This window comes from Mercurialis annua, linkage group LG2 (genome assembly GCF_937616625.2).
Source record: "Mercurialis annua linkage group LG2, ddMerAnnu1.2, whole genome shotgun sequence".
NCBI lineage: Eukaryota > Viridiplantae > Streptophyta > Magnoliopsida > Malpighiales > Euphorbiaceae > Mercurialis > Mercurialis annua.
Window position 1 is genome coordinate 52938320 of NC_065571.1, and position 15998 is coordinate 52954317.

General features: G+C 29.7%; 3 protein-coding genes across 3 annotated transcripts; 2 read left to right on the forward strand and 1 right to left on the reverse strand.

Moving 5' to 3' along the window:
• Positions 1–6678: 6678 nt before the first annotated feature.
• On the forward strand, positions 6679–8612 carry LOC126670295 (protein TIFY 10A). The gene is made up of 4 exons (XM_050363993.2): positions 6679–6987; positions 7383–7832; positions 7956–8013; positions 8264–8612. Exons 1-4 carry the CDS (start codon positions 6801–6803, stop codon positions 8367–8369), a joined length of 801 nt encoding a protein of 266 aa, XP_050219950.1. The 5' UTR covers positions 6679–6800; the 3' UTR covers positions 8370–8612.
• A 2904-nt stretch (positions 8613–11516) lies between these two features.
• Positions 11517–13092, forward strand: LOC126667441 (uncharacterized). The gene is made up of 2 exons (XM_050360416.2): positions 11517–12142; positions 12322–13092. The coding sequence occupies exons 1-2, from the start codon at positions 12082–12084 to the stop codon at positions 12927–12929; spliced, it is 669 nt and encodes a 222-aa protein (XP_050216373.1). The 5' UTR covers positions 11517–12081; the 3' UTR covers positions 12930–13092.
• A 446-nt stretch (positions 13093–13538) lies between these two features.
• Positions 13539–14380, reverse strand: LOC126668720 (E3 ubiquitin-protein ligase SINA-like 10). Its single transcript, XM_050361901.1, has 2 exons — positions 14294–14380; positions 13539–14219 (listed from the first exon to the last, which is right to left on the reverse strand). Exons 1-2 carry the CDS (start codon positions 14378–14380, stop codon positions 13539–13541), a joined length of 768 nt encoding a protein of 255 aa, XP_050217858.1.
• Between the last annotated feature and the right edge of the window lie 1618 nt (positions 14381–15998).

A 15998-nucleotide genomic window follows, 5' to 3' on the forward strand; every position in this document is an offset into this window, starting at 1 on the left:
TAATTTATACCCTAAAAGCGTTTATAAACAATCATTTGCCCATAGTGGCACGATGGAAGTATAATTATTATAAAACATAAGGATTAGTGATTAAATTTAGAATAAACTATTTTAAAGCCATTTGTTTAAAAATCAAACAATATGGTCTTCGCTTTTATTTCTGTCAGCAATAGTCAACTGAGTCAAACGATTTAGGAATAGATTAATTTTCAAACATAAAGGAAGAAATCATTGACAAAAATAAAAATGGGGGCAAACCATTTTTTTGAAATTAATTTTTTTTAATTTAGTCTTTTAACTAGGTTGACTAACATCAAAAATAGACAGAGAGATGAAATCGTTGACGGAAACAAAAGTAAAAGACCATATCGTTTGATTTTTAAATAATAAAAAATTATATATGTAATAAGTTAAAACAGTAGTTTATGGGATGAATAAGTGAAAGTGTATAAGTTCATGGGTGAAAATACACATTAAGCCATTCTATTTTCGTTGTTTTGCTCCACCTGTTTGATTGATTGGCCGTTGGACGAAGAGATCCAAAGGAACCACGTCACCTTCACGAGGAAAATGTTTACCCTAACCAGCCTTTTATATTGAGCCACGTGTATGTTTATTTGCAATGGTTGGCTGTGCACGGCTCTCATCTCACCCGCATTCCTTTTTTTCTGTCTGCTTCCGCGTTTCCCACACGATTCATAATTTCATACCACTTCTTTTATCAATTTCTAAACAAAATTATTTAAATCTATACAATACATAAAAAGCACCGACCTAAAGCAAGAGAATGAACAAATCATTGTGTATTATTTTTATTCATTTATTATTTAATATTTTTTTAATTTTATTATTAAAAATAGAGCACAATTAAATTTAAACATATTTAGTGAATTTTACTTGAATAAAGAAAACTAAACTTTTAATGTTATTGTCTGATTGTTTTATTTATTTATTTAAGATATATTAATATTTTTTTATTTCATTAGAACCAGTATGGACACCTTGTATTATATCTTTTCTAAGTTCAGGGAAAGCAGCTGAAATAAAACTAAATGTGAATAAATGGACTATATACCTACATTTTTTCTTTCTCAATAAACTACTAGTGTATGGAATCAAAACTGAAATTTATTGACACTGTCGTTCTCATATTTGTACTTGAATAAAGAATTTTATGTTGTTGGAACAGGCACAAACATCGACGGACACAATACGTCCTTTTAAGGGGGATTAAATTTAAGAATACAAAAATAAAATATTAACTAAACATTTCAATAAAAAATAGTGTATACATTAATTTTATTTTGTTTATAAAAAATTCGAAATTTATCATAACAATCTATTCAAATCTTCACTTTTAAAATTGGTGCATAAAAGTTTCATTGAAAAGGCTTCACAAATTTTAATGTGTAAATATATATTATTAAAAAGGCTTAATTTCTTAAAAAACCCCCACCTTGCACTTTTTTTTCGTTTATACCCCGACCTTGTAAAAACACCATTTGTACCCAATTTTGGGTTTTTATGTTTCATCCCTACCCAAAAGCATTAAATTGTACTCTTTTCATTTAGAAAAGAGTTAAAACATACTTTTTTCTATTTTTAAAAATACAAATAAATCCTTAAACTTAAAAAATGATCAAATATATCCAAATAATTAATTAATTTTTTTAATTATATAAAATAATAAAAAAATTAAAAAAATTATTATTATTTTTAATTTTTTTGTTAGAAATATTTTTTAAAAAAATTAAAAAAATTTAAAAAATAAACAAAAAATTCGGAATTATTTTAAAAAAAAAATTAAAAAAATTATTATTATTTTTAATTTTTTGAAGAAGATGGTATTTTTGTACTATTAATAACTTTAATATCTAATTAGTATATAAGTTAAAAATGAAGGATTGTTTTAAACTCTTTTTCAAATGAAAAGAGTACAATTTAATGCTTTTGGGTAGAGATGAAACATAAAAACTCAAAATTGGGTACAAATGGTGTTTTTACAAGGTCAGGGTATAAACGAAAAAAAAATGCAAGGTGGGGGTTTTTTAAGGAATTAAGCCTATTAAAAATTATTAAGAGAAACATAAATATATTTGATAGAAACGTCTGATTTTATTAACAACACCGCAAAAATACATTTAAACTATAGTGTAGGCCTAATTTTTTGAGGAAAAAAAAACATTGTTTAATGTTTTTCAAACTAACAAAATCTTTTATTTTCTGTAATTATTATTCTTTAAAATTGACACCAATTTTAGTCGATTTGAATAATTATACAATTGAATTTATATTTCAGTGTTTTAAGTAGTGTTTAAAAATCAAACTGGTGAGGCCATTGGTTTCTAGAACAACTGGTTTAATAAATTTAAAAAAATTAAAAAAATATTCACCGTATTTTACCGGTTCAACCTCCAATTCAACGGTTCAACACCCTGTTTTTTACCAGTTTGATCCAGTCCATTCCGGTTCAGCCAAAAAATTGATTTTTTATAATTTTAGATCGGACCACTATCCGATTCCCGATTTAACCGGTTCAACTAGCCGATTTGGTCTGGCTTTTAAAATATTGATTTTAAGATGATAATTCAAGTAATACCAACTCACACCATGAGATGTTCCATTTTAAAAGTGATATATTTCTTTAATAGTTAATTTTATAATTTTAGTGTCGTCCAAATCCGGTCCAAAATAATACAAATAGTTATTTGAATTGGATTTGAATTATGAATTTAAAATCCGAACCAGGCTCGTATTAAGCTTGAATTTGCATGAACATAGTATGTGTCCGTAGACGCTCGTTTAAAGCAGTATCATGAATAGACTGAATAGCGATGCTGGATAATATTTATTTTATTTTATTTTAAATAATTACGCCTTTATAAAATTTTGTTTGTTAACCTTGATAACAAATTTAAACAGAAAATTGTTATTATCTTTCGCTTTCGTTAGTGGAAATTTAATTAAGAAAAAAGGTTTTTAATAGTGGTAATTTTCTACAATACACTATTCGCTAACTTATTTACAACTTTACCTTACAAGTTTTGACTTTTTTTCTAACTTTTTAAATTTACAAAAAATACCTTTTTTCCTTTTAATTTCACAAATACCTTTTTCGGTTTTTTCCAACCAAACCGAACGATTTATAAATTACTACAAATGCACCATAAAACCAATTTATTTTTTACAAAACCAGTAGCAATAAACAAATTTATTAATAAAAGAAAACAAAATAAATAATTATATGAAAAATAGAACAATTTTATAAATAAAAAATTATAGATCAACAATAATTTAGTTACAAAATGTTTAAATCATTACAAAAAATCTAAAAATTACACAAATCTAAAAACGAGTTGAAAAATCCATAGCGGGAACGGAAGAGACAAACTAGTATGAACGGAAAAGAAGAACGAAAAACGATCAGAAACGTCGAGAAATCCATCGGAAGTAGACGAACGGAAAAGACGAACAGAAAAATAATCGGAGAAGACAAACTGAAAATTAAATGAAAAAAAATGAAAAGAAGAGAGAATTTTAAGAGAGAAGAGAGATAAAAAAAAAGTGGTTATATCAAATTTTAATCTAAAATGAGATAAAACTTATTTATATAGTGAGTATTTTTTGTAAATAAATTAGAGAAATAGGTAGCGAAAAAATAAAAGATAGGATAAAATGATATAAATATTTTATGAAAAACAGTTATTTGGAAAATAATCTTTTTAAATATGCCTGTTAAAGGTTATTTTATTATTTAAATAAACATTTAATGATATTTAAATGTTATTGAAAAAGAACGATTAAAAGGGAAAATAAAGAGTACTTGCGAGGTGGCTCCCACCTTCGGTCGTACTGCTTACCTGCAAGTCGGCACGCAAGTTAATCGTGTACCATAACTAACGACGTTAACTACAGAAGTAACGCCGTTAAACGGCCGCAACTACTGACAAAACGTGGAAATAAGTGCCGTGGACTGTTTGGTAAGTGATATAATGCATGTTTGGACTTGTAGAACCCATTTTCATACTACTATTTAGTTTTGTAAAATAAATTAGTTGGGTGATACTTTTTCTTAACCTTTTATTAATAGTAGAATAATAGTTTATCTAAACATTAATTTCTTCTTAAACGACATAATATACATACGTAATACGTTAAAGGGAAATTTAGGTATTTACTCCAAAAATAAAAATATTTGCACATTTTACCTCAACACAGAAAAGTTGCAGAAAATACCTCACGTTTTTTTCAAATTTATGTTTTTACTCTGGGTTTAAAAATATTTATGATTTTACTCCGTTATCATCTGGTTATCATAAATCCTTTTGTAATTATATTTTTGCGCACGTTATCATCCAATTATCATAATCTTATCCTATTTCATTATCATCTAGGTATCTTACTGCAGTGTTATGATAACAACATGATAACATACTGATACTGAGATGATAATCAGATACTGTTTTATCATAACATAATCATAGATATTATCATAACATTATCATATTTCATTATCATCTAGTTATCTTACTGCAGTGTTATGATAACAACATGATAATATACTGATACTGACATGATAATCAAATATTGTTTTATCATAACATAATCATAGATATTATCATAACATTATCATCTTGATACCATAAATATCATCTTGGTATCATATGATAATTTTATGATAACGAAATATGATAATATTATGATAACGATTTTATAATCAAACATTATTTTATGCAGAATTTTTTTCCCCGCAATGTTATGATAACTACATGATAATAGAGTGATACTCATATGATAATCAGAGGCTGTTTTTTTATAAAAAAAAATATTTTTTTCTGCAGTGTTATGATAATGAGATGATAATGCAGTGATACTCATATGATAATCAGATGCTGTTTTGTTTGCAGAAAATCGTTTTTTTCATCATAAAATCGTTTTTCATGCAGCTTTTTAGATCTAAAATTGAAAAAAATCAAGATTAATTTATTTAGATCTGAAAGTTAAAATGAATTGTATTTATCACCACGAATTAAGAAAAAAATCGCTAAAATCAAATATGAAAGAACGGCGGAGCGACGACGAAACGATGGCGGAGCGACAACGGATCGATGAAGGAACGATGATGAAAAAAAGAATAAAAATGGAGAAGAAAAGAAGAATAAAGAAGAAGAAGAAGAAGAAGAAGAAGAAGAAGAAAAATGACAGAAAAAAAAGAAAGCAGAGAAGAGAAAAAAGAAAAAAGAGAAAAGAAAGAGAAAGGAAAAAAAGAGTAACAGGTGGTATATTATTAGAGTAAAATAATAATAAAAAGTAGGTATAATTATAATATAAATATGTTTTAGAGTAAAAAAATAATTATAGTAAAAGGGTGAGGTATTTTCTCTATCTTTTCCTTCTTGAGGTAGGAAATCCTATTATTTTTAAAAAGAGAGTATTTTTCCTAATTTTCTCTACGTTAAATATTACTCATTTGATTCTAAAAATAAAAATGAAAATTATTATTGCAGCTTACATATAATTAATATATAATTTGCCTGTTTATTCAAATTTAGTAATGATTGTAAATGTACATGTCAATTAATATTCTACAATAATTTATTACGATAACAATTACAAACAGTTGTAATAATTTATAACATAAAATATAAAAATTATTTTATCAATTTTGGATTTATGTTTTTTGAGATATACAATAATTTTCTTTTTCTTTTTGAACTAAAGAAATGTAATAGTGTTTTTTTTTTTGAATTTTTCGATTTTCATTAAATTGAATCTAAAACGGTAAGAAATTCAAAAAAGTTTGGAAACTAAGCTCAATATGCTGTGAAACTAACAATTTCCGCTGACAATTGCACTGTCTAATTTGTATAGTTATGAAAATAAAAATAAATTACTTAATAATTTCGCTAATAAAATACATCTTCGAATAAATTAAAAAACATCGTCTCCATACTTGGTCATATATATAATAATCAGATAGTATTTTGAGAATAAAAAATGAATATTTTATAAAAAAAAATTATCACTATCGTTCGTATTCTCTTTAGTTTTAAAAATAAAATTTCAAAAAAAAATTGTATAGTTTACTACTTAGTATTTGCTATTTTAATTTTTTTTTAAATGAAAATTAATTAGAATATAAAATGTATTTGATTATGAATTATATCTTTTTTAAACATAATTCATTTTATATTTGTATGATATTAAAATTAAATTCTAAATTATTTTTTTAAATATCAATCTAAGAAACTTCTAGACTGATTAAAAACATAAAATTGACTTAAGATGGAAGAAATTAGTCAATTACTATATTTGAAAAATAGAAGTAAAACAGAAAACATAGGAGAAAACCAATAACCATAAAAACAAAAAACTAAAATTGAAAGTGGACTGCCTTATTCTGGAGTGGGGATAATTAGAAAACAGAAAACAAACAGAGACCCTCCGCCTTTTAACAAGGAAAAAAGGTAAAATTGGTAAAAAAAGAAGGAAGAAAACAAAAACGTGAGCCAAATGTGGCGCTAAGTCGTGCAGTAATAATTACTCCGCAAACATCACGCTTTTTTTATTATATACCCAAATTAAAAAAAAAAAAACAAAACAAAACACGTGCTTGAATAAAAACAATAAAATATTCGAAACAGCGTCCTTCACGAAGCTGCAAGGAACAAGCTTAAAAAAGGCTCAACCCTCCAATATATTCCTCGTGCCTCTTCATTTTCAAATTTTATTTCTCTCTAACTTTACCAATTCCGATTTGGTGTTTGTTATTATTTTTTCAAACGAGTTAAAATTTAGCTATGGCTGGTTCGCCGGAGTTCGATGAGTTTTCCGGGCAGAAAACGGTTAAGTTGCCGGAGAAGAACAGTTTCTCGCAGAAGTGTAGTTTGTTAAGTCAGTATTTGAAAGAGAGAGGTAGTTTTGGTGACCTTAGCCTCGGCATGACGTGTCACAACGCCGGCGACTCTTTTATTTCCAACGGAAATGGTAATTTTGTGGTATTATTTTTTGTTCAGTTTCAAATTTGGATCTGGAAAATCGAGTTTAGTTTTTGAAATTTTCTCTTATTAATTTTTTGAATTTTTTTTGTTAAACTTATGAAATATTCATGCCTTGTTTAACAGTTCAATAACAACATGCCTAAAAAAGCTCATATGAAACTTAGAAATGAAAAAAAATATCTAAAATATTCAAAGTCTGTTAAGATTTTGTTGATAATAGTTCCGTTACAATGAATCTTGAATTTCCGCTATTTATATATGAGATGAACCGAGACTAAAATAACCATTTTTCTTCAAGAAATTAACGTATAAATACTTTACTTTAATCTTGAAATTTAGAAACTTAATTAAAGATCTGATCTGGTTTATTATATTATTCAGGTACAACTATGAATTTGTTTCCAATGAGTGAAAAACATGGTGATAACAAGAGTGTTCATACTAATTTTAGATCCATGGATTTGTTCCCTCAAGAATCTGGTTTTACTGAAGATTTTCCAAAGAGGGTTAATTCAAGTGTTAACAAGGCTGGGAGTGGGAGCCCAGATGGTCAAACTGCACCATTGACTATTTTTTATAATGGACAAGTGATTGTGTTCAATGATTTTCCAGCTGAGAAAGCTAAGGAAATTATGGCTTTAGCTACCAAGGGAAGTTCTTGTAATGGCTCTCCTGCTCTCCCGGTCAGGAATCATTCCCCTGCTTTCGTTCCTAACGTTGCGAAAACCCCCGTTGAATCCGTTCCATGTATTTCGAACATTGTTGTTCCTACTTTCGGCAATAATTTGATTCAGGAACGCGTGCAGCCTCTTCCTCAGCCTATTGCAACTGGTAATTTCTTTCTCTCATTTTGGTTTTCCATGTATCGATTAATTAGTCTATAAGAATGGTACTTTTAACTTTTGTATGTCCGATTTTTCTAACTAAAGGCGCTATTTTTCGTTGAAATTACAGATCTACCGATTGCAAGGAGGGCTTCGCTTCACCGGTTCTTGGAGAAGAGAAAAGATAGGTAGGCTTTCATTAATTAATATGTTAAATGAGAATGAAGAATGAGCTTTGTTAGTTAGTTGTTTGTGTGAAGTTTGTTAGGTGTGAAATGTGAATGCAATGAACTAATTAGGTTAGAAATTGTATCATCTAATGCAAGATCATATCCACATGATGTTGTACTGTTCAATACTGAATAGAATTGTATATAGAGTATTTTTATATAATTGGAATTGTTATTTATTTCCGTCCTGGTATTTTCCGTTCTACAGGATTGTTGCGAGATCTCCATACCTAACAAGCGGCATATCTTCGCCGTCGAAGCCAGCATCTGAAAGCAAGTCATGGCTTGGTCTTGCTGCTCAATTTTCACAATAGATCCACTGCTAATTATATTCATATTGAGTTTGTTCTTATGTTATTTGTTTTAGGCCTCTGCTTTTTTCAATCTTCTATTTTGGGAGGTTGAGTCCTCTGCTGTATCTCATAGCTTTGATTTTTGGTTGTTTAAAGCTGAGGCATTCAGATTATAGATCTAACTGTTTATTAATCTCACTATTAGTTCATGTAATTATACCTTTATTAATGAAAAAGCAAATAGCTAGTGATTATTTTACTTTACTTTTCTGTTTTCTACCATCTATGTTTCACTTCTATTTAATTTATTTTGGAGAAATTTGTTGAAGTTGTTTAAGAAAATATTAAAAATTAGAATTCCCTCAAAAAATTGAGGGGATTATGTTCATGATCTACACCGTTCATTACAAAATGAAACGGTATAGATTAAAAAAGTATAATTTTCAGCAATCTTTTGAGATGAATTAAATTTTTAAGTTATAAATTGTTTGAAGTTTCAAATTTTATATTAACTGCAATGCAATTAATTCATCTTTTTTAAACTTTATAACCAAAGTCTGAGATTAAAACGTTTATAATTATAGTATAACCTTTTTGTACATTGTAGAATTTTATTGAAGATTTGCTTCAAAATGCCAAAATTCTAAAGAATATGTGTATGGTTTGAGAGTTTAAATTTGAATTATTTCTGTGATGATAAAATAATGGCCCTTGATTGATGGTACGCGTATTGGACGCATGAAAAACGCGGAAATGGGTTCTATTTAATTGGAATTGTCATAAAAAAAGGTAGAGCACAATTGAATAATATATAGTGGGTGCGTAATTAGGTGTATTTTAATTGCTTATATAAATTAATTTATTTTTTTAACGTTATTTTAGTACACAATAAGTCAAAAGAGTTGCACTATGAAACGGGAGACCAACTAAAATCAATTTAAAACAAATATATAGATAGCTATTGTCACGTTGTTCATGTTTAGCAACCATTTAAATTATAGAATTAGTTGAAGAGATAGATGGGCATGTGTAGAAGATAAGAAATGTCTATTTTAATTGGACTCACATGCAATGTTTGAAAATTAGTAGGGTCGACTTTATTTGACCATGTCCAATTTGGGTTAATTATTTATTTTTATGTATCAATGCATTTGCTTTGCCAATTTCCAATTTACACAATACAATGTTCAATTGGAATTCTCTCATGTTCAAAGAATATTAGAGATCATGTTCACTAATTTATATCATTCATTATAAAATAAATGGTGTAAATTGATTTTTTTAAAATTGAATTTTTTTCATCTATATATTATTCATTTATAATGAATGATGTGGATTTAATGAATTTAACCTCTGAACATGAACATGAGAGAATTCCACTCCTAAAATATTTATACAGTTGATTTTTTAATAATTAATAATTTTCATAATTAATAAAAAATTAGAGAACTAATTTTAATTTTAATATTATATTTTATATAATATTTAATAAATAAATAATTTTAATAATTAATAAAAATTTAATTTATCATATATTTTAATTATTAGAGTGTCGACTGTCTATATACACGGTGGATCCACCTCCTATTCTTTTACCCACTTGTCCCTCAATGCATTCGAAATTCCACCCATAAGTTCGTTGGATTATTTGGTTACTTCTATTTCATGGTTCCTTATTTTACCATCTTGACCTATTCTCCTCATATGGGTTACATATTTTTGTCCAACTTTATCAAATTAAAATAAATCTTCTATTTTGCTATTAATATTATTATTCTGGTAGCTAATTTTTACTGATTTTATTGAATAGTAGATTATGTCAAATTGAAGTTTAAGGTACAAGTATATTCCTTCTGTCTCAATAGAATTGTTCATTTTGTCTTTATCATATAGTTTAAGAAAAATAATTATTATTTATAAAATATATAAAAAGATTCTTATTTTTTGTCATATTCCTATTTAATATAGAGTCCACTTACAATTTATTTTCAATTTACTCATTAGTGGATTTTAAATAGGGATAATATAGAAAAATTGAATGTAAAAGTTAGTTATTTTTGAAAGTAGACAAGAATTTTAGGACAATTTTTTTTAAAAGTGAACAACTCTATTGAGACAGAGAGAGTAGTATTTATTGAAAATCTAAAAGATGTAATTGTATTTTTTTCATGTTTAAATTGATTATTATAGCGCATGCTCTGATAAAAAAAATCAAATAGTACATGACTCGTTATCTTCTATAAAAGATTTGTGAAATTTAGAAATTATTTCCAATAAATTAGAATCGAATACGTTGTAATTAAGTGATATAAAATATTATTATTATTTATTATTTGAAGAGAAAGTTTTAAGGCGCTCGTAGAAAAAATTAATCCCACAACTTTAACATGACAATATCTACTATTTGAACCATAATTCATCGATATGAAATATTAATGCTAATTTACTACCCAAATAGTTAAAATCTCTATTCATTATTTGCAAGTTGCAACACAACTATTTTTTACATTTAAGTTGTATTTAGCCCTCATTGCTTCTTTAATTTGTTGAGAAAAATCTGCATTTGAAAAAATTGATTCTGATATTACTTTATTTTTAGCACACCAAATGAAGTAAACAACATCACACAAACTGATTTTTTTCTTATTCTACTATATACAGATTTGCCTTTCATTTTCTAACCAAAAAAAACTGACCTCACTTCTCTATCTATAATCAAGATTGTCGAAGGAATCTGCAGTTTAAAATTGATTCCAAATTAATTTAATCTCGATCTTTTAGCCTCTTTTTAATTTTATTCTAACATTAAAAACTGTTTATTTTTACCATATGTTTTTCGTTTCAATTATACCCTTAAACATTAAATTAATTTTTTTCATTTGATTTTTTTTTAAATCCTTCAAATTGACCCTTTTTGTATTAAATTGTTCTTTTTAAAGGATTTTTTTAAATTTTTTTCAAATAAAAAAATATCAATTTAATATTTAAGGGTACAATTGAAATCAGAAAATACAAAATATGGTAAAATTGACCAGTTTTTAACGTAATGATAAAATTAGAAGAGGCTAAAAAATTGGATGTTTTGAAGGTATTAAGGCTTTAGAAAAATAAGCTGTCAACAATTTCAATACTATTTCATGGACATGTTTATATGACACATGAGGCTAATAATCACCCACGGACCCTGACTTTAGGGGTACCTTACGCTAAACCCCCTGATAAAAAAAAACGATCAGTAAACCCCCTATTCTTTGTGACGGCTGCACGTAAACCCCCTGAGCCCATTTCTCGCCGATATTTTGGCAAAATGATGACGTGGCACGATATATTCACTGACGGCTCTGCAAGTCACTCTGCATGCATGTCAGACATGTGTAAGAATGTGTAAGGCTGTGTAAGGTTGTGTCGGTTGACTTTTTTCAAAAAAAAAAAAAAAAAAAAAAAATCATTTTTACCGCTCGGTTAAAAATCACTTTCTCTCTCTAACATTTTTAACTTTTCCCTCTGTTCCCCCTCATTCTCTTTAATTGTCATATTTTCAAATATTTCATCCTGTCTTCGTCTTGTTCCTTTTTTTTTCGTTCCTTACCCTAGGTCTACTACTCCTGCACTCTTATCGCCGTCCATCGTCTTCATCTTCTTCTCTTCCATCTTGTGTGTTATTTCGCCCCTATTCAGTTCTTCGTTTTTCTTCGTTTAAATATTTTTCGAGGTCTCTGTTCTTTAACAGAAAATGGGATCCACAGAAATGAAAAAAATGGGAAAAGAAGACAGAAAAGGGAAGAAACGAAAAGGTATGTGTGTTTTTTTTCGCCGGAAGAAATTTTTTTTGAGTTGTGTTTGGTTCGTTGGTGATTGTTTTTGAATTTTATTGGTATTTTATTTCTTGTTCGTCATTGCCTGTTGTTTTGGTTTGGTTTTCACTGGTTCATTAATTAAAAATTGGTCTTTGTTTATTTGTTGGTTTGAGCAGCTTGTACTGAAGATTGTCTTTTTGAGGTCTTTGAAATTATTCTGAACTACAATGGACAGTTTGAAGACTTTGGTTATTTTAATGAGGATTTGGCTGTTAGAAAATTTCATATTGAGGATATAGGATTAAATAGTCTAGATAAGTGGTTACTTGAATTGAAGGTTGAGGGATTGTTAATGTATTATTGGAGGCGGGCTGGCATGTATACTGAAGAATTAATTCCCATGGAAAATGATGACCATGTCATGGACATGGCACTGGCTGGGACACAAGATGGTAGTGTTGATGTGTATGTTAGGAAGTTAAGCTGTGTTGACGTGTGCAACCTAAGGCCTGTATTTGGACACACATTATTTGAGTTGAAAGAACTTGAAGATGGGGATGATGCATTGGAGCAACAGGGTGTTGGTGAGGCTGAACCGGTGGGGGTGCTGCAGATTGAAGGTCCTGTGGAAGCAGTGGAGGTGCCGCAGATTGAAGGTCCCGGTGAACCAGTGGAGGTCCTGCATATTGAAGGTCAAGAAAAAGGTGAACCACTGGATTTGCTGCAAATTGAAGCAGTTGAAGAACCCTCGGAGGAGCAGCAGCAGATTGGTGGGTCAGACTGAAGGCCGAGACACTAGATTGACCTATTTTTGGGCCATATGAAACAACATTTGTAACCTTTTAGGTTAATATGTATGTTGCATTTTATATTATTAGTGACAATTTGGATTTTAGATCAAAATGAATGTTGATTACAAACTTGGAATGTATTGTTTGCTTATGTTATTGCTGTTTTGTTTTTAATATTGGTTGTTATTGTTATTGAAATTGAGTAAAGTTTGTAGTTATCGTCGTTCGGTTCGTTTGAAACGACCTACATGTTCCATGAAACTGATAATTACATATGGACCCTATACTTTTATTTTATAATCCGCCATGGACCCTCATGTATTCTTACTGATCATCTGTGGACCCTTCAATAAATACGCACTTTTGAAATTTATTAAAACAACATTAACCCCTATCAATAATGAAAATTAGTCAACCATAAAGATACAACATATATCAATCAACCATTATATAAACAAATTTCCAAAATAAAACAACTACGAATTACAACTATAATATTCGTCAACGATACTACAATATTCATCAAGCAAAAAAATAAAACCTATACTAGAATATTCCAAATTACAACAGAAAACCAGAAAACATGTTGACTAAGGGCAGCGTTAAACATCATCTGCAGAACCAAGCTCCAACGATCGATATACCGAAATTTCCATCTTGATCAACCCGTCAGCAAAAAACTCTTGGTCGCTACTATCAAGAAGGAATCCTGTCAATGAACGGTAATACTTGTTGGTGTCTTGAAAATTCTTGGTAGAAGAATGAAACCTGTGCACTGACGATTCATCAAACTTCACTTCGATGTCATAAGGGCAGCTTCCGTTTGACAATGGGCCGAGACAAAACACTGTTATAATATTCCCATAAGAGCACTTCGTGTTGTTCAGAACAAACACAACGTCTGATTGTTCTTCTTGGAGAAGCAAACCCCTATCATGCATGTCCACAGAAACTGCAAATTTACGTCCAAAGTTAAATAGTGTGAGAATATCTTGATGCAACTCTTTGCAGTGAGCATAAATGGTTTCGGACGAGCCCTTCACATTGCACTCTGGAATCGGGCATGAACACTCTATAAAAGAGCAGTATTTCTCGTGATCTGTCTTCTCGTCGTAATTGAAGCTTTCTTGGCAACCATATACTCTGTTCTGGCAGTAAACCGTTAAAGACTCCACGACTGCTTCCATTATCCGACAGCGCATCGGTCCGATTGGCAAAGTGCAAGCATGACATTTACCCATCTTTACAGAGCAGGAGTTGCATGTTGCATGTCCATTCTGACACTGAAGAAAAGGAAAAGTTAGAAAATTAAGAATAACCTAAAGTGAATAAATATATAAATGATGTGGGGTCAAACCTGAATAATGGGAGGGCGTAGAGGTTCACAGCATACGGCACAGTCCATGAGTTCAAGATCAAACGAACGGACTCTATTTTCAGGCATTGCTGCGTTGTTTTGAAGATGAAGGCGAAAGTGGATCACTTTAAGTATGAATGATAAGTGTCTTTGTGTGTGTTAGTAAGTAAGCATGATTACATATTTAAAGAAGTTGGATAGATGTCTTTTCATATTCTTCACTTAAGCGGTGTGTTGTTTCCCAAGTGAGTGGATGTCATTAATGACGATTTTGGTTAATGAAAGGGTTCTTCTGAAGCCCCTTAAACAACATTAATGCTGATAAGACAAGTCAGTATGTATAATTAGCGATATTGGGCTGTAAAACATCATTAATAATTACTCTAGCATATTTAATTAATTGCTCTATCATAATTAAAAAAACACTGTCTGAAATTAAAAATTATTTAATTAAAATATGTAGCATTACAACCCATAATAATAATGAAGCAACATCATTTAATAATTATTCAATTTTTCCTCATGCAATGCAAGCCTACACTGCATCCTGCAACTGCACAAGCAGCACAAAAACCAAACTTCATGTTCCTGGTTGACCTCTCCAAGTCTGCACACTTGACCTCCATGTCCTTGATCTGGCCCTTCAGTATGTCTATCTCCATAAAAAGTAGACCGCTTTCCTCAAACAAGATTCCATTTTCATCGCGATACATCTCAATGGACTCCTTCAATCCCTGATTTTCGTCTATGTACATTTCATGGGACTCCTTCAATCCCTGGAACTCGTCCTTTTTAGCAGCAAGCAAACTTTTGGCCTCCTCCAGTTCAACAGTCATGACATGGAGGTCAAGTTTCAAGTTTCGGACCACCGACATTTGGTAAGGCATGTCATTCTCTAGCCAGGCAAAAAAATTACACTGATTCTGGACAAATTTAGTTCGAAAAAATAAAAGGCGAAGTAAGGTCAAAAAATTAATGTAAATTACTTACAGTTTGAATTTTTTTGTAAAGCACATGAATTACTTACAGTTCGCTTTGAACAAGCGTAAAATCTTCGAGTGGGGTTCCTATCCGTTGAAGAAATGTCTAGGCGACATGGGATTCCGCAATCGCAAACCACTTGTGCAGCTACTCCTTCCATTTTTGGTTGTAATTTTTGAGTTGAGTTGTAAGCGTTAAACACTGGATGAGTGGGGCTGGATGAGTTGTAGGCGGATATTTATGGGCCACACTGTGGGCCAAGGATGATTGGGTTGTTTTTCATAGGGGCTAGGTCTGTTATAATAATGAAATATTAGGGTCCATGATTGATCATATAAGAAAACAAAAGGGTCCATGATTGATTATTGCTAATACATGGAGGGCCGTAGGAGATATTATACTTTCACTCAAGCGTATGACAATAAAAGACAACCATAATCTGGCACAATTAAAGACAATCATAAACGAACTTCATTTACACAAATAAAAACCATTCAGAATAACATTTCCAACCATTTACATTTGCACATACACCACCGTACGCTTCTAAACACAACAAAGTTGGGGCATCTAGTAAAATATATCCATGTGTTGCCCAAAACAAAAAACGTTCCTTAACAAAAAGCACATGGTACAAAATATACATCCATCTGTTTTGTTGCACTACTTGTTCGTTGTTCGTTTCCTCAAACAGTCCCTGTATCGCGAAGGGACTTCTCGACCA